The sequence below is a fragment of the Geotrypetes seraphini genome, chromosome 9 (assembly GCF_902459505.1).
Source record: "Geotrypetes seraphini chromosome 9, aGeoSer1.1, whole genome shotgun sequence".
NCBI lineage: Eukaryota > Metazoa > Chordata > Amphibia > Gymnophiona > Dermophiidae > Geotrypetes > Geotrypetes seraphini.
Genome location: NC_047092.1, coordinates 146,482,203 through 146,505,041, shown reverse-complemented (window position 1 = coordinate 146,505,041; position 22,839 = coordinate 146,482,203). Strand labels below are relative to the sequence as shown.

The 22,839-nt window shown below is 45.3% G+C and overlaps 1 protein-coding gene across 2 annotated transcripts in view; it reads left to right on the top strand.

Moving 5' to 3' along the window:
• Positions 1–16,016: 16,016 nt before the first annotated feature.
• DOCK10 (dedicator of cytokinesis 10) overlaps positions 16,017–22,839 on the top strand; it is a 432,092-nt gene continuing 425,269 nt past the window's right edge. The window contains exon 1 of one of the 2 annotated variants that reach the window (XM_033958682.1): positions 16,017–16,488. In XM_033958682.1, coding sequence (XP_033814573.1) covers positions 16,381–16,488 — 108 coding nt within the window. In that variant the 5' untranslated portion in view covers positions 16,017–16,380. The remainder of the gene's footprint in view (positions 16,489–22,839) is intronic. The other variant, XM_033958685.1, reaches the window with a different exon arrangement.

Genomic DNA, 22,839 nt, shown 5'->3' with positions numbered 1-22,839 from the left:
AGTAGAGTAGGAAACACAGGAAGGAGAATGGGTTCCCTGGAGCTGAGTTGGAGCAGGAGTGAGAACCAGTGTTGGCGAGGCCACCGAGGTGCGATAAGAATCATGGTGGCGTTGTCCTTGCGGAGTTTGGACAAGGTCCGCAACATCAGAGGAAGTGGAGGGAAGGCATACAGGAACCGATCCCTCCAGTCGAGCAGGAATGCATCCGGAGCCAGACGGTGAGGAGAGAAGAGTCTGGAGCAGAATTGGGGCAGCTGATGGTTGTGAGGTGCTGCAAAGAGGTCCACCTGCGGAGTGCCCCATCGAGCAAAGATGGAGAGCAGAGTCGGAGGGTCCAACGTCCACTCGTGAGGTTGAAGGATGCGGCTGAGATTGTCGGCCAGAGAGTTCTGTTCGCCCTGGATATAGACCGCCCTGAGAAAGAGATTGCGGTCCGTGGCCCAGGTCCAGATGCGCAGAGCCTCCAAGCAAAGGGGGCGAGATCCAGTGCCGCCTTGCTTGTTTATGTAGTACATGGCGACTTGATTGTCTGTGCACATGAGGAGGACTTGAGGGCAGAGAAGATGTTGGAAAGCCTTGAGGGCGTAGAACATGGCTCTGAGTTCCAGGAAATTTATGTGATGACGACGCTCCTGTGGGGTCCAAAGTCCCTGGGTGCGAAGATCTCCCAGGTGAGCTCCCCACGCGTAGGGGGACGCATCTGTGGTGATGATCATAGAGTGGGGGGGGCAGATGAAAAAGTAGACCCCTGGAAAGATTTGAGGAGTTCAACCACCATTGGAGAGATCGCTGAAGAGATGATGTCACAGAGATGGGATGAGAAAGAAGATCCGTAGTCTGTGACCATTGGTTGGCGAGAGTCCACTGAGGTGTGCGAAGGTGGAGACGTGCCAGAGGAAGGACATGCACCGTCGAGGCCATGTGACCCAGGAGGACCATCATCTGTCGGGCAGGAATGGAGGGATGCGTGAGCACCTGACGACAGAGGTGGAGCAGGGTCCGCTGACGATCGGAGGGGAGAAAAGCCCTCATTAGTGTGGTGTCCAGAACTGCTCCAATGAATTGAAGTCGCTGGGTGGGAAGCAGATGCGACTTGGGGTAGTTGATCTCGAACCCCAGGAGGTGGAGGAGAGAGATGGTGTGATGAGTAGCCTGTAGCACAAGTTGAGATGAAGGTGCTTTCACCAACCAATCGTCCAAGTAGGGGAACACCTGGAGGTTGTGAGACCTGAGGAAGGCCGCTACCACTATAAGGCACTTGGTGAAGACCCTGGGTGAGGAAGCGAGGCCGAACGGTAGCACCTTGTACTGATAGTGGTGGTGCAGCACCTGGAACCGCAGGTAGCGGCGAGAATTCTGATTGATGGAGATGTGAGTGTAGGCCTCTTTGAGGTCCAGGGAACATAGCCAGTCGTGTTGAGAAAGAAGAGGGTAGAGCGTGGCAAGGGAGAGCATTCTGAACTTCTCCTTGACCAGACACTTGTTGAGGTCCCTGAGATCGAGAATGGGACGGAGGTCTCCCGTCTTTTTGGGTACGAGGAAGTAGCGGGAGTAGAATCCCTGACCCCTTTGATCTGGAGGTACTTCTTCGATGGCATTGAGAAGGAGGAGAGATTGAACCTCCCTCAGGAGGAGGGGGGTTTGAGATGAGTGCGAAGCAGACTCTACGGGAAGGTTGTCCGGTGGAAGAGTCTGGAAGTTGAGAGAGTAGCCGTGGCGGATGATGTTGAGGACCCACTGGTCCGACGTGATGACTTCCCAACGGCTGGAGAAAATGGTGAGACGACCCCCGATAGGCTGTGGAAGAGGCAGTGAGGGTGGATGACTGGCTATGCCCTGGAGAGAAGAGTCAAAAGGGCTGAGATTGTTTAGCAGGCTGAGAAGGCTTAGAGGGTTGAGTGGCCTGAGATCGAGCCTGAGCATGGTGCTGCTGTTGACGGGGTCGGCGAGATTGTTGGGGAGGCGGATTGAGTGGCCTGGCTGAGAACCTCCGCTGGTAAGATGATTGAGGCCGATAGGGTCGGGCAGGCGGAGCCTTCTTTTTCGGCTTGATCAGGGTGTCCCACCTGGTCTCATGGGCCGAGAGTTTCTGGGTGGTGGAATCCAGTGACTCTCCAAAGAGTTCATCCCCGAGACAGGGGGCGTTGGCCAAACGATCCTGGTGGTTGATGTCCAGGTCGGAGACTCTGAGCCAGGCTAAGCGACGCATGGCTACGGCCATGGCAGAGGCCCGAGAGGTGAGCTCAAAGGAGTCGTATATTGAGCGGACCATATATTTGCGCATTTGGAGAAGACCAGAGATGTGTTGTTGGAATAGCGGGACCTTGCGCTCAGGCAGGTACTTCTGGAGGGCAGACAGTTGCTGGACCAAGTGTTTCAGATAGAAAGAAAAATGGAAGGAATAGTTGTTTGCCCTGTTGGCAAGCATGGCATTCTGGTAAAGCCTCTTGCCAAACTTGTCCATGGTCTTACCTTCTCTGCCAGGAGGGGTAGAGGCATAAACACTGGAGCCCTGAGTCTTTTTTAAGGTGGATTCCACCAGAAGGGACTCATGGGGCAATTGAGATTTGTCGAATCCAGGAATAGGGATGACACGGTAAAGGTTGTCCAGTTTACGGGGGGCTCCCGGTACCGTGAGGGGATTTTCCAAGTTTTTGTAGAACGTTTCCCGTAGGATGTCATGCACGGGAAGCTTGAGGAACTCCTTAGGAGGTTGTTCAAAGTCTAAAGCCTCTAGAAAGGCTTGAGACTTTTTTGAGTCAGATTCTAGGGGAAGAGACAGGGCAGCAGACATTTCTCTCAGAAATTTAGAAAATGAGGACTGCTCTGGTTTAGAGGTGGCATCGGGTGCCGATGGTTCCTCATCAGATGAGGAGGGATCCTCCTCGGTACCGAGAGGAGTTTCCTCCCATAAGTCAGGGTCCCTGACCTCTGGTGCATGTCGAGACACCGGGGTGGAGGGCGCGGTGTGGCGGGTCTTGGACAAAGACTTTCCAGAGCGCACCGAAACGGTACCAGGGGAGGACGATCGGCGTCGATCTCGGTCCCGAGAAGAATGCCGTACCGCCTGGTGCCGAGGAGGATCCAATGTGGCCTGAGAATGAACCACCGGATCGCCATGAAGTTGTTGGGCCGAAAGGATCGGCATGGAGGTGTTCACCGGTACCGAAGGGGTGGACACCGGGGGCTCGGTACGGGGCTCGGGCCGGTCTGGTACCGGAAGGAGCGGTGCCAGGATAGTGGGCAACAGTTGTTCAAGTTGTTTCTTCAACTGCTCCTGGAGTTGAGCCTTTAAGATGGCCGAGATACGGTCATCTAGGGGTGGCATCGGAACCGCTTTCTTTTTCTTCGGTTCCTTGGATGCCGCTCCACGCCCCGGCGATGAGGAGGCCGATGACGAGGCACTCACCGAGATCGGGGCAGAGCGTTTGCGGGACCGGTGCGATGCCGGTAGGGACGGTGTCGCCACCGTAGCTGGAGGGCGCTCGAGGGAAGAGGAAGGCTTCTTAGCCGGCTTACCTGGCGCCAGCGACGCCGATGTGGGGTCGGTCGGTGTCGAGGTCGACGGTGCCGATTTTTGAGGTACCGCCGTTGAAGGTGAGGAGTCCATCGCCGACTCGGTGCCGAAGAGAAGAGTTTGTTGAATTCTTCGGTTTTTAAGGGTTCTCTTTTGAAGAGTGGCACAGCGGGTGCAGGAGTCCGCCCGATGCTCTGGACCCAGACACTGCAAACACCAATTGTGTGGGTCAGTTATGGAGATCGGGCGTGCACACCGCTGGCACTTCTTAAAACCGACCTGCGGGGGCATGAAGGGGAAGATAGCCTCCGCAAAATCGAAGCCCGAGGCCTGTATACTGGCAACAGGCCCCGCCGGGGCAAAAACGAAAGAAAAAAGGCGAAAAAGCAAAGTTTTTTTTGTTTTTTTTTTGCAAATCAAAGAAAAATAACCCGAAGGTAAGAGAGAAAAAATAAGGAAAAAAGCGCGAGCGGGAAGGCAAAAAAAAGTGGTTTCAACGGCCGTTGAAAAAACACACGCGTCTTCTTCGCTCCGCGGAAACGAAGAAACTGGGGACCACGCACTCCTCCGTCGGGCGGGAAGGCACTCGCGCACGCGCGGTGCGGCCAACTAGAAACTTCTAGTTAAAAAGGTCCGTACCGAGGGCTCCGTCGGTGACGTCACCCATGTGTTAAGAATATGCTGCCTGCTTGTCCTGGGATAAACTTTACTACTGTATTACTATGCTTGAAAGGTCACATAATTGTTATATTATAAAGTAGACTCTGTTTTATTGTCCACTTAGGGGGGAATTTATCAAGGGGCGCTAATTCTGTTAGTGCACGCTAATGGATTTAGCACATTCTAACAATGACTGTGCGTTAAACACTAGCCCCCTCTTTTACTAAGGTGCGCTATGCTTTTTAGAGCGTGCTAAACATGCACTAAACGCTAATGCGTGCATGTTATCCTATGGACGCATTAGCAGTTAGCACACACGTTGATTTAGCGCACGCTATATGCACACTAAAACGCTTAACACACCTTAGTAAAAGAGGGCCTTAGATGTCCATAGGAATATAATAGGTGTCTTAGCATTTAGCGTGCACTAATCATTGGTGCATGCTAAATCTCTTAGCGTGCATTAATGGAGTTAGCACCCATTGATGAATTTCCCCCTTACCCTCTAGTGATCACATACACTATATAGGTTGGTATAAGACATAAAATGGCATGCAGATACAAAAAACTCATGGATTTTAACCATGATGGCGTTAGTAAAATGGGGGAATACCTGAGGAAGGAGCTGTGAGGATGAGAGGACATAAGAATAGTGGGAAAAGAGTGGTCCAAGGTGAAAAGAGCTATGAAAGCAGCACCAGATCTTTATCTAAGGAAAGTAAATAATCAAGAGGAAAGGAAAACTGATATGATACACAAAACATGTGGCTGAAAAAATAACAGCAAAGGAGCTAGAGTTTAAGAAGAAAACAAGAAAAGCTGTACCTAAAGAAGCAAAGAAAGGGATGTGGCTAGCAAAAGCACAGGCGGAAGAAAAAATGGCTAGAGATGTAATGATAGGTGATGACTTTTTTCAAGTGAGTTTGAGAAAGGAGGAAGGAAATTGAACTGTAAGACAGAAAGATGCTGAGAAACACTGTAGAGAGCGATAAGGAAAAAAAATACTGTTTTCATAGAAGAAAATCCTAGAGAAGGGCTACAATTGGCTGACAAAGGTATACATAGGAACAGAGTTAATATCATGGAAGAAAGCATTCATAGACAACTAGAAAATCTGAAAGTTGACAAAGCTCTGGGGCCAGATGGAATACATTCTAGGATAATGAGGTAGCTCAGAGAGATCCTGGTAGGGTCCTCTTAATGGTTTATTTGATAGATCCTTGGAGATAGGAGAACCACAGCAAGGTTGGAAACTAGTACATGTAGAACCCATCAGCCTCTCAATTCAGTAGTTGGAAAAATAAGGAAGGCACTGCTGAAGGAAAGGATGGTGAACTTTCTAGAATCCAATATGTTGTAAGATCTGAGACAACACGGTTTTACTAAAGGAAAATTGTGCCAAATGAATCTGATTGATTTCATTGGCTGAATGACCAGAGAACTGGAGTGAAGGCATGCATTAAAAGTAGTCTACTTTTGATGTCTGCAAAACTTTCGATATGGTTTCTCATAGGAGGCCTATGAATAAACTGAGAGGTAAAGTTAGGACTCAAAGCAGTAAGCAGATTGGAAACTGGTTGACTGTCAGATGACAGAAAGTGGTGTTAAATGGAATCCATTTGGAAGAACTAAAGGTGAGCCTCAGGGATCAGTAATGGGGCTGATTCTATTTATTTGTGAGCAACATTGTCGAAGGGTCAGAAGGAATAGTTTGCTTTTTTGCAGATGGCACAAAGATTTGCAATAGAATGGACACCTTGAAAAGAGTAGACAATATGAGAAGTGATCTACCAAAGTTTGAAGAGTGGTCTAAGGTCTGGCAGTTAAACAGTAATGCAAAGAAGTGTAAAGTGATACATTTGGGGTGTAGAAATTCAAAGGAACTGTATGTGATATAGGGAAAGAGTTTGACATACACAGATTACATTGCATTACAGTACATTACATTGGTGTCTTTTATTTCATCAATACCTTGTGGTTCTAGGCAGATTACAATAAGAGGAGAGTCTGGTCATATCCTGAAGATTACAAGATAGCTATTTGGTTGGAACGTGTGGGCTCTGGCGATAGATTGAGGTAACCGGTTATATCATGAGCTTGTCTTGATAAATTTCCTAAATAACATGGTTTGGTTTCTCTTCTGAAGGTTTTGTAGTTTAGTGGTGAGGTCAGCAAATTGGCAAGGTGGTTGTCTAGTTTCGCTGCTTGCATGGCGAGTAGCCCATCATGCATTTTCTTTCACTGCATGCCTTTTATTGGGGGGGTGAGTGAAGAGGGTCTATGTTCTCCTTGGTCTAGATGAGTTGTTCCGAATTAGGCGACTGATTAAGTAGGCTGGTCTGTTGCCATTTAGGGCTTTGTAAAGAATGCAGATTAGATTAGAAGAGGGACCTTAGGGTAATATTGCCTGAGTATCTCAAGGTGGCAAAATATGTGTTAAGGCAGTGGCCAAAGCCAGAAGAATGCTGGGCTGCATAGCAAGAGGCATAACCAGAAGAAATGAGGAGTTAATTTCACTGTACAGGTCACTGGTGAGGATCCACTTGGAATATTGTGTTCAGTTTGTCGCTAAAGACATAAAAAGTCATAAGAACATAAGAATATCCATATTAGGTCAGACCAATGACCCATCTGTCTTGTTTCCACAGTGGTCAATCCAGACCAAAGGTACCTAGCAGAAACCCAAATAGTAGCAACATCCCATGGCACAGGGCAAGCAATGGTCTCCCCCTCCTGTCTGTCTCAAAGCAGACTATGGACATTTCCTCCAAGAAACTGACCAAACTTTTTTTTAACCCTAATGCCTCCTGTTTGTTTTAAAGATAATTCTATGTAATTTCATTGAGTGTTCTTCTCCTACTATCACTACTACTATTAATTATTTCTATAGCACTACCAGATGTACATAATGCTGTACAGTCACAAAGAAGGCAGTCCCTGCTCAAAAGAGCTTACAATCTAAACAGCCAAGACAAACAAACATGATGTCATGGATACAGTTAAGAACATATGAACATAAGAAGTTGCCCCCGCTGAGTCAGACCAGAGGTCCATCTTGCTCAGCGGTCCGCTCCCGCGGCGGCCCATCAGGCCTAGTGCCTGAACAGTGGTCCCTGATTAATTTTGTAACTTACCTCTAATCCCATCCCTATAATCTACCTTTACTCTTATCTGTACCCCTCAATCCCTTTGTCTTCCAAGTACCTAACCAAAGCTTCTTTGAACCCCTGTAGCGTGCTCCTGTTTATCACATCCTCTGGTAGCACGTTCCATGTATCCATCACCCTCTGTGTGAAAAAGAACTTCCTGGCGTGAACGGTTAATCAGCTTGCTCGGTTGGTGGGCAGAGGGGAGTACAGGACAATCAAACCATTGTGACATCACTGATGAGGTTGGCTCTTATTGGTGGAATGAGGCATTATGACATCACAATCTCAGCTCTGCTTCCCAAAGATTGAAACTCTTCACACTACTACTACTACTATTATGAATTATTTCTATAGTGCTACCAGATGCATGCAGCACTGTACAGAGTCGCAAAGAAGACAGTCCCTTCTTGAAAGAGCTTACAATCTAAACAGACAAGACAGACAAGCATGATGTCATGGACAGAGGTAAAAGGAATGGTTAATCTGCTGGCTGGGTTGGTGGGCAGTGGGGAGCAGGGTTATGGATTGAAGGCTAAATCAAAAAGGTGGATTTTCAGTCTGCTTTTATGTTGAATCAACTTTTATTTTCAAACAGAAATCCAATCAACAAACCACCAAAAACATTAAAACTATATACAAAGCAACAGATCCAACATCCTCAACCCTAACCCTTCCCACCCCCAACCCCCCAGATCCAAGAACAAAGAAAAACCACAATGCAGTAGGCTTGGTTCAGTCTGCTTTTAAACAAGGGAAGGGAAGGGAAGGGTTCTTGGTGGACAAACACAGGTCCTCTAGTCTTTGTAATTTTTGAAAGTGGTTCAGAAGAAGGAAACAAAAAATGGTATGAAGTTTGCACAAATAGAGGAAAGGAGGGATAGGGAGATATAATACAGATGTTCAATTACTTGAAAGATATTAATATACAGATCTTTTATCTGCAATAGGGACACAATATAACTACTGCTACTTCTATCAATTCAGTCGTGTCCGACCCTTGGGTACAATAGAACTAGAGGACACAAATTGAGGTTGTAGGGTGGTAGAGTTAGGAGTTAGAGAATGACACGGTGGATGTTACCCATGGCTAGCCGTGAGTAGCCATGGGTAACCCGCCAAAACGGTGGAGGGGGGAAAGGTGCTCACCACAGGTGTGGGGACAAGGCCATCCAGGGCCGCCATCAGGGCAGTACTACCAGTCCTGCATTCAGGGGCCCGGAGCTGACAGGGGGCCCGGGCTCCCCCAGGGTCCTAAGCCACAGTCTAGGGAGGGGGCGGGCCGCCCCAGGTGCACAGGAGAGAGCTGGACGGTGAACCCGCGGAGTTCAATACATCTCGAGCCGCGAGGCTCGTCTTCTATTCCTACCTGCCCTGCCGCTCACATATAGCCGATCGGAAGTGTTCCCCGATGTCAGCGCTGACGTCGGAGGGAGGGCTTAAGCAAAGCCTGCCCTCCGACGTCAGCGCTGACGTCGGAGAATACTTCCGGTCGGCTATTTGTGCGCGATAGGGCAGGCAGGAAACAGAAGACAAGCCTCGCTGCTCGAGCTCCGTTTTGCTGAGAAAATTGCAAAAATGGGCTGGGAGGCAAACGTGGAACACAAAAGGGGGGAGGGAGTGCGTTTTGGACACAAGGCATGAACTTGGGAGAGAGGAAGAGAGGGAAAGAGATGCTGAGGTGGGGGAGGGAATGTGTTTTTGGACACAAGGCATGGACTTGGGAGAGAGGAAGGGAGGGAAAGAGATGCTGAGGTGGGAGAGGGAATGGGTTTTTGGCACAGAAGGCATCGACTTGGGAGAGAGGAAGGGAGGGAAAGAGATGATAGTGTACACAGGGAATAGAAGAAAGGAGAATTTTTGGTCATAGGGAGAGAGTGAGGTACAGATAGTGGCATACCAAGGTGGGGGAGGGTGGGGGGGGGCGGTCCACCCTGCCCCGCCCCGGGTTTATGTCCCATGGGGGTGCACAGCTGGCCACCCTCCAGTGTTCTCCCTAGGCCGGCAAACTGCGGCTCTTTAGCCACTTGAGTGCCACAGCCGCCATCGGGAACAGGCCGGCGCCGAGTTCTCCCTGCTTTTCCTTGTGGGGCCGACCAACTCTTGCCACTCGCGTCAATTCTGACGTCAGAGAGGACGTTCTGGGCCAGCCAATCGCTGCCTGGATGGCCTAGAACGTCCTCTCCGACATTAGAATTGACGTTGGGTGGCGAGAGTTGGTCGGCCCCGCGGGGAAGAGAAGCAGGGCAAACTCGGCGCCGGCCTGTTCTCGATGGCGGCAGTGACAGCCTATTCCCCAGTGGCGGTGGCAGCATTTTCCCAATGGTGGTGGCATAGGGGAGGGCAGGGAGAAAGAAAGAAAGAAAGGGGGGGACAGGAAGCCAGAAAGAAAGAAAGGGGGCAGGGTGAAACAAAGAAAAATGGGGCACGGAGAGAGAGAGAGAAAGACAGACATACAGAACGAAAGAGGGTGTGGAGAGAGAAAGAAAGAAGGGGGCAGGGTGAGAGAGAGAGAAAAACAGACATACAGAAAGAAAGGGGGTATAGAGAGAGAGAAAAAGAAAGAAGGGGCAGGGTGAAACAAAGAAAAAGTTTGGGGAGGGAATGAGGTCTGGAGGAGAGGAAGTGCAACCAGAGACTGATGAAATTACCAAAGGTAGGAAAAATGATTTTATTTTCAATTTAGTGATGAAAATGTGTCTGCTTTGAGAATTTATATATGCTGTCTATATTTTGCACTATGGCCCCTTTTACTAAACCGCAATAGCGTTTTTTAGCGCAGGGAGCCTATGAGCGTTGAGAGCAGCGTGGGCATTCAGCGCAGCTCCCTGCGCTAAAAACCGCTATCGCGTTTTAGTAAAAAGGGAAGGGGAAAATTTGTCTATTTTTGTATAGTTGTTACTGAGGTGACATTGCATAAAGTCTTCTGCCTTGACCTCTTTGAAAACACGCGGAATATAAATGATAATTAACATTTTCTCTGCGTACAGCGTGCTTTGTGTTTTTAAAATTTTATTGTTGGTAGATCATTTTGACTTGGCCACAAAGGTAAGGGGGAGGGAGGGGAGCTGCTGAAAGACATTTAGTAATCCTTGCAGGCTTGACTGTGCAGGGAATTATTTTTGTAAAATCATGTTTTGTTATGTGACTGGCATTATTTAGACTTTAATTTCTATGAATGAATAGAATGAAAATGATATAAATTACTTGCTTGTTTTTATGTGCGTGCGCTGAAGGAAAGTGGAGAGAGAGTGGGCTGAGGACGCTGAAGGGAAATGGGGAAGAGAGAGTGGGGAGAAGACGCTGATTTATAAATTGACAATTGTACAGAATATTGTTTCTTTTTATATTCATCCATAGCTGCATGTTAATGATGTGCTCATATGCACTTATTTATCATCATAACATATACATCATCATTAACATGCAGCTGTGGATGTGTAAGAACAGGCTGAGGAGGATGGATGGGAAGGAAGGAAGGTGCACATATCAATATATCATACATTTTTAACATGCATGATGCAGCTATAAGCAAGCTGAGGAGGATGGGATCATACAGATGTGTATGTTCAGATATGCGCTCAGATGTATAGTTTTTTCTGATATATTTATTAAGCTTACAGTATTTATAAAAACACATTTAATACTTGTTACAAAAAATATTGTGCAATTGTGATCTACTTCTGGCCTACAAAGGTCAAAAGAAATCCTTAACTGAGATTTTACATTCAAAAGTGAATTATAGCTACTAGCACTATTATTTATTAGTTATTTATTATGCAGATGTTTGTTAGTTTGTTATTAGTTCAGTATTAGACATATGTTAGTTTAGAATAGATAGGTATAGATTAGTTTAGGTTAGGTTAGGGCCCTGCTGAAAGAGTCTACCTTGACGTGGTTGCAGGCTTACAAATATTTTGGTCAAAGAGTGCGGCAACAGAGAAAAGTATGTGTGTATTTGGCCCATGGAAGAAGGGGGGGGGGAAAGGGGTGCGTGGGGGGCCCAATAGGATTGCTCAGTAAGGGGCCCAGAAATTTCTGATGGCGGCCCTGAGGCCATCCACCACCCCATCAGAGGAGAAGCTTTTGCTCACACATGCACGCGATGCACGTAAGCTCCGGCAGTTTTCAACATGTACTCTGAAACCTTAAAACGCGCCGAGAAGGTAAGGGAGAGGAAGGGAGATGCACGGACTGCGCGAGGGGTACTGAAGGGCAGTGAGGTGGCAAGAGGGAAGGGTGGATGCTGCGGAGATGTAGACGGGGCGGTGAAGGGGACGATGGGGACATGAAGGGGACGGCGGGGACTGGTGAAATCCTGAAAACCCGACTGGATTGTGGCCCTCGAGGAGGGACTTTGACACCCCTGCTCTAGACCAATGCAGGAAAACCCTCCCACCTTACATGTTTGCAATCTTAGCTCCTTTCTAATTGGGATCCTCAAATCCCAATGGTCAGAGGAATGCAACTTGGGAAGCGCAATACGATACGAAAGACAATCAGTTAGGTATTTGGGGGCCAACCCATGTAGACTTTGATAGACTACCAACAACAACTTATACCTGACTCGAAAATCAATCTTGAATCAATATAGCTAGATGTAGTATTTGGATACATGTTCACCTTTTGTTAATCTAATGTCCTATATGAATTTATAACTTAATTCTGGAAAAGAATCTGAAAGTTAACAGCTTTCGGGTATTGGCACTATGTGACGCTGAGGTTCTCCAACCCTGTATTTAAGCATGATATAAGGATGGATATAATGACACAGTGTTCTGTATGTCAATGTCACTTAGCATAGTATGAAAACTATGTATTGTGTGGCCAAAATTATAGGCAGACTGGATGACCCATAAAAGTCTTCATCTGCCACAATTTACAATATTTCTGTGTTAATGAGCAATAGCTTATGTTTGTAATTGCTGTAACACACTTTAATTTAAGTTACCATGGGGATACATAATAATGAGATACAAGCATATAAATGATGCAAAATATCTAATCATTCTGTAAATTAAATAAACATTGCAATCTGTTTTATGATTTTTCCTTCCTGGAAGCACAGGAACATTAACTTTTGGCTTCACCATCTCAATGAGGGATATTGCAAACTCTATTTCTCCCAAACATCACCCCAATCAGATCGCAGGACAGCGAGAAACTCCAGAGCGACTTGAATCAATTGGAGAAGTGGGCAGATAAATGGCAGATGAATTTTAATGTGGAAAAATGCAAAGTGATGCATTTAGGCAGAAAAAATAAAGATCACAAGTATAGTATGTCAGGTGTAACTCTGGGAAAGATCAACAGGAAAAGGACCTAGGTGTACTGATAGATAGGACCCTGAAACCGTCGGTGCAATGTGCGGCAGCAGCGAAGAAAGCAAATAGAATGCTAGGCATGATAAAGAAGGGAATTATGAGTAGATCAGAGAAAGTTATAATACCGCTCTACAGAGCCATGGTCAGACCATACCTGGAATTCTGCGTCCAGCATTGGTCTCCATACCTAAAGAAGGATATAAAACTGCTAGAGAGGGTGCAGAGACGAGCAACGAAGCTAGTAAAAGGTATGGAGAACTTGGACTACGAGGAACGACTTAGGAGACTGGGGTTGTTCTCCCTTGAGAAGAGGAGACTGCGAGGGGATCTGATCGAGACTTTCAAAATACTGAAAGGATTCGACAAAATGGAGCAGGGGAAACAGTTATTTACAATGTCCAGTGTGGCATGGACAAGAGGACATAGACTGAAGCTGAGGGGGACAGGTCCATGATGAATATCAGGAAGTTCTGCTTCACACAGCGAGTGGTGGACACCTGGAATGCTCTCCCAGAGGAAGTAATTGCAGAATCCACCGTTCTAGGATTTAAGGGTAAACTAGATGCACATCTCCTTAAGAATGGCACAGAGTGAAATGGGTAATGGTAAATTAGATGCACATCTCCCATGAGAAGCATAAGGTGATATGGGGACTAAAACTATGCCAGGGTACACCTGGCGGGGCCTCCGGACTTAATGAACCCAGGGTCTGATCCGGAGATGGCAATTCTTATGTTCTTATGTTCTAACACAACTCCTCCCTAAACATCTCTCCATCCCTCCCCCAAGGACATCCCTCCAGGCACTGTGAATAATACAGCCTGCAGGTTGATAAAGTACACAATCTCCGTTATTCATTTACTGCCGGAGTTACTAACCTGCAGTATTAATGGGCCAATGCTCAGAACCTAACGCTGGCATTAGAGCTGATTAGCCCTGGACTAGCTACAATCCCCCCTCCCCCTTTTACAAAACCATAGCATGGTTTTTAGCGCGGGCTGTGGCGGTAATAGATCTGACGCTCTTTAAGTGTCAGAGCTCTTACCGCCGCAGCCGACGCTAAAAAACACGCTACAATTTTGTAAAAGGGAGGAATGTGTGCACCATAGATTAGCACAAAAATGAAGGGGTTCTGCCCTTACTGCTGAAAACTTAAGGCCAGATCAGAGCTTGCGTTAGGCTGTTTAAAGACAGGATTTTTCCAGGTATCACCCTTGCTGGGTTTGATTGAATTTGGAAGCAGAAGGGAGCTCCGAGAAACTTCTGCGTTCTGGGAGTGAGAAACACACACGTGCAAGTCAAAACAAAGCTGGAAATAAAAGCACACACTGGCACCTGTTTTCTGTGCTTAAGTCTCCAGCTTAAGTCTGTGCTTAAGTCTCCAGCTTATACTTAAAGGTGCAGAGAAACGGTGTCAATGTACACTTCACTCCAAGTTTTCCTGTTTTCCAAGTTTCCAAGTTTTCCTGTACACAAGAACCATGCTTAGTTCAAGTTCAAGTTCACTTTATTTTTGATGAATCGCCTATTTAAAACATTCTAAGCGATGTATATTTAAAAACAGATTATAAGAGAACATTCAATCATATTAGTAAAACATTAAAAACAACAAAACAAATATTTGTTAAATAGTTAAATAATACATTAAAGACAAACATGGAAAGGGGGGAAAAGTTACATATTTTTCTAATGGTGAAGGAAAAAAACATATATTAGGAAAAAACATAAAGTAGGGATGAAAAAACAAAAAAGAGAAGAAATTATTCATTAAAAGCATCATTAAATAAAAAAGTTTTTAAAAGTTTTTTAAAAGAGATAATATCTGTGAGATAATATCTTACTGTGAAACCTTTGTGCATATGCGCTAGTTACGTTCCTCCCCCTTATTTTGTTTCATAGCGTGCATATTATTTGCATACAATTAGTGTTGAGCATCATAAACATCTTCAAACAACTAGTATTAGCGTTTAAACACTTCCACGACATGGCACCTGACTGGGTAGCGAAGAAACTCCCAATATACCACTCGCAGCGTTCCCTCCGTTCGCAACGGGAACTCAGACTTTCCAACCCTCCAGCAAACAGCCTCCATCGGGAGACAGCCCGAAAGCGATCATATTCCTATAGCATACCTAAATTATGGAATCAACTCCCTCCTGCCATTAGGGTAATTGATAACCTACTGACCTTCCGGAAAGCAGTAAAGATGCTTCTTTTCTTGGACCGGATCAATTCTGGTCTCAAACTTTGACAGACCTTGCTTCAACGTACCTTACCTCAGAACACCTGTGCCTGCTAACCAGTTCTTCTACCGTTCACTGCAGATATGTTAACACCTATTCGTGACTCTATGATTTATTTTCTTAGATTCTGCAAAGCATGTGTTCTTAGTCACCTTCTCTATAAATTGCAAGTTATTGATTCTATGGCTTTGTGTTTTGATCCTGTAGCATGTTCTTGACTCTATATTGTATGTATTTCTGTTCCTGAGAACTTTGTGTATTATCCTTGTAACCCGTTCTGAGGTCCTGGGGAGGACGGGCTATAAAAATGAATAAATAAAGCTATTTTTCTGCACTATTCTAGGACACTGCACTATTGTGCCAGCGTTCTGAGCATCAGCCATAAGATACCACAGGTAAGTAGCTCCCAGGGAAACTAAGGTGCAGTATTGTGGTAAAGGCTCGTTTTTAACTGCAGCTTAGTAGCAAGGGGGTGCAAAGGGAGGAGCTAGATGGAATACCTATTTTACAAAAGGTCTGCTACCCCTAATGTCAAAACCTGGTTAGTGGCTACACTTCTGCACTCCCCAGTAAAAAATCTCTTACAATCTGCAGAGTTTTGCTTTGAGGACACTCTACTCCCATTCACCCAAACTATGTCCCTTGGAATGCCTATTTGTAGACCGCCTCAAATTAAATGGCCCAGATAAGGGCCAGCACTGAGCATCTTGGTCTAATTCAGCCAATTCTGACCATTGTTGACTGAATATTGATCAGGTTCTTGCAATCTGTAACTGACTGTGAACCCACAACCTCTGCTGCTGCCCCTTACCTGACAGGGAAATATTCAAAATACTGAAGGGAATAGACTTAGCAGATAAAGACAGATTGTTCAGCCTCTCTAAGGTAAGGAGAACGAGAGGGCACTCTCTAAAGTTGAAAGGGGATAGATTCCGTACAAACGTAAGGAAGTTCTGGAACGCTCTTCCGGAGATTGTTATAGGGGAAAACACCCTCCAGGGATTCAAGACAAAGTTGGACAAGTTCCTGCTAAACTGGAACCTATGCAGGTGAGGCTGGACTCATTTAATTGTTTAAATGGTTTTTAATTGGTTGGAAAGAACAGTGAGAACATTCTTACCTTTAATTCTAACAAACCACAGAAGAGGTTTTGGGGGAATGGAAAATCCTCTTCTTGAAAGCAGAGCCACACAGATCATTAAAGCTGCTGTCATTTTAATCGGCCTCCCAAACTGAAAGAACAAGATAGCCTGGGCTGAACAGAGGAACTGTGTGGCTTTGGTATCTAAACAGACCACCAGCTACAGCTCTCTAGTTTCATTTAACAACAAAGCCTGTACTGGGCAAGAGAAGTTTCGAAAGTGCAAATAAAAATAGAGCCTCTAGCAGTTTCAGCTTCCTGAAAGCAGCAGGCTGCTATGAGGAACGTGAACTCCCCGGGCTTCTTCACACCTCTCGTGTGGCACTGACAGCTCCCTCCCCCGGGCAGCATGGATCCCCAGCCGAACCGCAGGTTCACCAAGGGCCGGATGAAACCGGGTAAAGCAGCAGAACTCAGGCACAGCGCCTCGATGGCAGTGAGGGGCAAGAAGCACCCGGTGAGTGTGTGTGTGGGGGGTGGGGGGAGGGGCTCTGAGGAATATGCAGAGAGCACAGGGTCAAGCTGAAACAGTCAGATGCTGCCCCGCAGGCAACCTCCAGTACTTGTCCTTATTCTAAGCCTAGTCTTTTATTCTACCGTATGGGGCAAATGCTTTGCCAGGGCCCAGGGGTAACAGGAACAAGGAGGAGAATCGGGTAGGAACAGGGAGGAGAATCGGGTAGGAGCAAGGGGGAAACAGGAGGAGAATCGGGTAGGAACAAGGAGGAAACAGGAGGAGAATCGGGTAGGAGCAAGGGGGAAACAGGAGGAGAATCGGGTAGGAACAAGGAGGAAACAGGAGGAGAATCGGGTAGGAGCAAGGGGGAAACAGGAGGAGAATCGGGTAGGAGCAAGGGGGAAACGGGAGGAGAATCGGGTAGGAACAAGGAGGAAACAGGAGGAGAATCGGGTAGGAACAAGGAGGAAACAGGAGGAGAATCGGATAGGAGCAAGGGGGAAACAGGAGGAGAATCGGGTAGGAACAAGGAGGAAACAGGAGGAGAATCGGGTAGGAAACATTTTGCAGTTGCTCTCCGCACTGTAGAACTTACTCTTAAAGCACAAAAGAGGAAATGCAGTGGGTTAGTGGCTCGGAACAATGTTCAACAAATACTAGAGTACTTTCGGAGAATCTCCAGTTGACAGAATGGCGTATTTAAAGAGAAAAGAGTCTTTATCTGTAGACACAGAAGAGCTTGTTTGCATTTTGGTGTCTTTATCTTTACGAATCGCTTATTGCAAACAGCCCTGGAGCATTTATGATTTCGGTTTCTTGCTGCTCCAGCTCTGTTGTTTTAGGGACTTTACATACTATTTCTTGTATTACCAAGTACATGACTGGTGATTTCCAGGGGAAAGCTGATGCAGTGCAGACTTGCTCAGTTTCAGTAGCCTGCATTGACTTGTAGAATGTGTTATGCCCTAAATCAGGGGTGTCCAACCTGCGGCCCGAGGGCCACATGCGGCCCCATGAAGTATTTTGTGCGGCCCCGGTCGAAGGCGATGCAGTATTTTCCTCTGCTGCCCTCGGGTGTTTACCGTCTTGCCGGCTCCTTCCTCTGTCTTGCTGCAGCGTTTGCACGTTTGTGCAGCCTCAGAAAAAAAAAATTTTCAGCCAATGCGGCCCAGGGAAGCTAAAAGTTTGGACACCCCTGCCCTAAATGAATTTCTGCAAAGTCCTAGCTCCATAGATGACCGCAGTCAGGGGCGGGGAGAGAGGAAGGAGTGTTATCTTCCCCCTCCACTGGATTAAAAAAAAAAGAAGAAGAAGAATGCACAAAGATAGGAATACAACAAAAACTTTTTTTTTTTTTAAATGCGTTTACTAGAAAAAAGTCTGTGAATACCTTAGAAGTAGACGTTCAGAGAGAGCTGTTAAAAATCCACAGAGATAAAGTGACCTGTCTTTTAACGTCAGGCTGAGCCATATGAAAACATTAATCAGAAAGGGCATAGAAATATGCTTGTTAGGTGGGCAAATGAATCTGTTTTTGTAGGCTAATCAAGCCTATTTCTAAGCTCATGTACATATGAGAGCAAGAAAGCATGGTCCTTTCTAGATTAAGGCAAAAAGTTATCAATGTGGACTACTGTTAAGGTGCGTTACTTTACTGTCAACCCACTAATCACTCCTAAAATAGGCTAATGCTAGATCAAGAAGGTCTATGCTGGCAATATTTGAAATAGAGACTATGGATCTCAAGTGCCCGCAGATATTTTGCCATTAGAACAAGTCTTGGCTAATAGCCTGCATGCGTGCTATCATCGGTCCAATTGTCTCTTTTTTTCTTAATTTTTGATCTTATTTTTAATTTTATTTTATATGAAGACTTTTGCTGTTACTCTTTCTTGGTTTAGTGCAATTGACATTCCATAGGTTATGCATATATATATGTATATTTGCGATTCAGAAGATTTCTTCTAAAGGCTAAAATACGCCGAGGTTCTTCTAATGGCTAGAATACGCCGAGGTTATACTAAATGAATAATTGCAATCGCATAATGCTCTTTGCTGAAGAAGCTCTTTTTATAAAGTGAGAACGAAACGGAGATCTTCTGTCGTATTACTTCTGGACGGCCGGGTAGAATACTACACCTGAGCTAAGTACCATAGATAAAATCTTAAATAAGAGAGCAAATATATATAGAGAAACATAGAAGATGACGACAGATAAGGGCCATAGCCCATCAGGTCTGCCCACTCTACTGACCTACCCCCAAGTCTACTATCCTAGGGATCCCACTCCTGGTGACAGGTTCCCTTGGCTTAACCCTCTAAGGCAGGGGTGCCCACACTTTTTGGGCTTGCGAGCTACTTTTAAAATGACCAAGTCAAAATGATCTACCAACAATAAAATAAAAAACAATAAAAAACAATAAAAAAACAATAAAAAAAAAATAAACTATTTTAAGTAAAAAGTCATGTAAAAACTGAATATTCATGATATGTCAGCAGCAGCAGAAGCCCAGGGACATTGCCTCTGAATGACAAACTTGATAGGAGTTCTTGCCACCAGCGGAAGAGGGCTTCAACTGGTGGGGCTTAGGCATCCAGGCCAGCCACAGCAAAACTGCACTGCAGCTGGGCAGTGACCTGAGTCCAAAGTCAGATCCATGGTTATGCCACTGCTTTGAGCTAAATGCAAGGAGTGGAAAAGCCATAAATAACCTGGATGAGAGCAGGAGTCCAAAATAAAAACGCTTTATTAAAAACAGTATATATATTTTTAAAAAATGAAGCAGCAAAATCCAGAGTTATGCACGATTGTGCGTATCAACCTGATTTTAATGCAGATTTCCACGATTTATATGGCGCAGCACAAGATATATGGACTCCTGATGAAGGTATATGCTGCCGAAACACAGTCCGTGTTGGGTCCTTAGTGCATCCTTTCATCTGGATTTTACTGCTTCATTTTCTATCTAGTGTTTTTAATGAAGTGATTTTATTTTGGACTCCTGCTCTCATCCTCGTTATTTATGGCTTTTCCACTCCATGCATTTTTTTATTTGACTTGTGTGGTTTGCCACCCCTTTTGTTTTTCTGGACTGCTCTGAACTAACCATTAAGCTGTGCCCCTCTCTAAGCCACGTGGGCTGAAGGAGTCTTCACAAGTGCTGACTTCATCCACCAGCCCACACGGCTCCACTCATTTCAGCAGTGGACAGCTGCAATCTGGAATTTTGTAACTGATGTGTAAGCACATCTCAAAGATTAACGACAAACAGAAGCCGCTTTCAAGCCAAGCACATGCAGCTCCTCTCTGCCGGACTAGCTGAATTAAGAGGCATATTTGAGATAGGTGGGGACACACTGGCTTCCAATCCTTCCTAGACTTCTGAGATTGTCTACCCTAGTCAAATAGGGCTGCTTTAACCACTTATAAGGACAGGGAAAAACTTTTGTGAAAGGGCCTCCTTTTATTTATTTTTTGCCACATTGAAACCCCCCAGTAAATGTTATGTTATATTATGTTAATCAGGTTTTCTATTCTGCCTTTACCTATTCAGTTCAAGGTCAGATAACATTACAAGAGGTTGGGTCAGTTACCCAGGAAGTTACAATGGACAGTTTGACACAGACATTCAATACGACTACTACTATTAATTATTTCTATAGCGCTACCAGACGCACGCAGCGCTGCACAGAGTCACAAAGAAGAAGAAAACAGTCCCTGCTCGAAAGAGCTTACAATCTAAACAGCTAAGACAAACAGGATGTCATGGATACAGTTAAGGGGAACGGTTAATCAGCTGGCTGGGTTGGAGGGCAGAGGAGTAGGGTTAAGGATTGAAGGCTATATCAAAAAGGTGGGTTTCAGTCTGCTTTTAAACACGGAAGGGAAGGGGCTTGATGGACAAACTCGGGTAATTTATTCCAGGTATAGGAGGTGTATTTTCAGGAGGCAGCTAGATGAAAGGAACAAAGTCTGGAATCAGCAGTGGAGGAGAAGGTACAGCTAAGAGTGGTTTATCTGAGGAACACCACCTCTGGGAGGTGTATAAGGAGAGAGAAGCAAAGAGAGATATTGAGGGACAGCAGAATGAACACACTTGTAGGTCAGCAATAAGATCTTGAACTGTATGCGATGGCAGATAGGGAGCCAGTGATGTGACTTAAGGAGAGAGGTGACATGAGCGTAGCGAGGTTGGTAGAAGATATTCGTGCAGCAGAGTTTTGTACAGATTGCAAGGGGGAGAGGCGACACTACGGGATACCAGTTAGAAGTAGAATGCGGTAATCTAAGCGTGAGGTTACGAGAGCGTGGACAAGGGTCCAGGTAGTTTGCTCAGAGCGGATGGGGCGAATTTTGGTGATACTGAACAAAATAGAAGTTTAGCAGCTTGTTGGATGTGCGTAGAGAACGAGAGGTCGGAATCGAAGACCACTCCAAGGTTGAGAGCAGAAGAGACTGGAACAATGACAGTATTAATTGCCGAGATGGAGAAAGGAGGAGGAAGAGCAGAAGGTTTAGGAGGAAAGAGGAGCAGCTCAGTCCTGGACATATTTAGTTTCAGATGACAACAGGACATCCAGGCAGCAATGTCAGCCAAAGAAGAAGACTCAATAGAGTTGCTAGTACAGGTAGATCAGTATAGTTATTAATACAGTTAGGTCATAGTTATAAACACATAGTTATAAGTTTAAGTAGGTCATGGTTCATCGTTATGTCCCAGGAGTTGCATTGGACAGTTTAGAAATGGACTTTTATACATTACCATTTCAGTTACTTCTTGGTTGGCTCCTTTCCTCCTCTCTCCCCAGTCCACCAGCTTCTTCCCTCACCCCCCATTCCCATCCAGCAACTTTGTTTGAATCCATCTCTTTCCTGGTCCAGCAGCTTCCTTACTCACCCCCCACCTCTACCCTGTGATATAGTAAGGGTGGGGCAGGGAGGGCAGACCACCCCGGCTGCCATATTGGTGGGGCGCTGGCACCTCTCTGCCCCACCACTCCATGCCCATAAATGTGCATAAATAGGACAGCATAAATAGCGGTTCTAGCTTTATGTGCTAGCCCATGGCTGGCTAAGTCAGAATATTGACAATGGGGCATGCGTTAGTCGGCTTTTGAGAAACAGAAATTTGATGCCAAAATCCACAAAAAATGCTGTCCACCGCTAGCTTAATATTGGCAAGGTTGTGAGGATTTTTTTTTTTTCTGTTCATATTTTTTTTTTAATTTATTTATCAATTTTAATCATTATCATTTTTACAAATAATGATAAAGAAAGGAAAGATTACAGAAAAGTAAAAATATGTGGGACCAGGAAGTGACATCACAGGGTCGGCTCAGCCAGTGCAAGGAGTTGTCACTGCCGGTGCAACTAGAAGAGGTACGGAGGGGGAGGGGAGAATGCATTTATGATACCCCCACTGCTGGAGGGGGATGCCAGGTTCCTCTACCCCGGGTGCCTTCTTCCCTCACTATACCACTGGGTGAATTGAATTTAAAGATAACTTATCTTTTTTGCATTTTTGTGAACATAAAACATCTACTAGCATGTTACTAGCACTGAAAAAAAGGAATTTTTGTGTTTGTTTGTTTGGTGTATCTTGTTGAGATGTATGGGGCAGTATATATGGGGGATTTTATATGCGTGTTAACACATTTTACCACCTTGTGATAAAGGCCTTTTTAAAATTAACACTTTTCTCACACCCCCATCCAGGAACAGGTCAGAGTTGAGTTAGAGGAATGAATGCATACAAAAAGCTTTCATTTTCACATTTTTGTGCTTTTGGTAATGTATATTGTGCCTGCATGGAGCAGGTCAAAGTGTATGAGTACAAACAGAGGCGTCTGGGACAGTGGTTTCATATATATATATAATTTCATATATCCCACAATTTTCAGCAAGGAATCATTGCAACTTACAATAAGATTGGAATCAGTTATTACATTAGCAATTGGGTTCTAGTGAGCTTATTAGATAGAGATCAGTCAATTGTATGGAGAAGATTAGGATCAATTATACTTAGCAGCTACAGTAAATTTTAGAGAGTGTATTGGATAGAGATTAGTCATTATAAGGAGAAAAGATAAGTCTTTAACATTCTCCTGAAGTTTAATAGGAGGGTATCTGACATAAATATAGGGTAGTCTATTCCAGATTCTGGGGCCCAGAGATTCAAAGGTGGTTTTGAAAAACCTTTTCCATTGAACCTGATAAGGGGAGGGGAAGGACAGCTTAAGATGTTTATTTTTTTAATGCCATCCACGTATTGTATTATTTTATTTCTGGTCAACATGCTTAATTATAGCTGACTGTGGACACAGGTGTTTTGGGGGTTTTTTTAGTTAGAA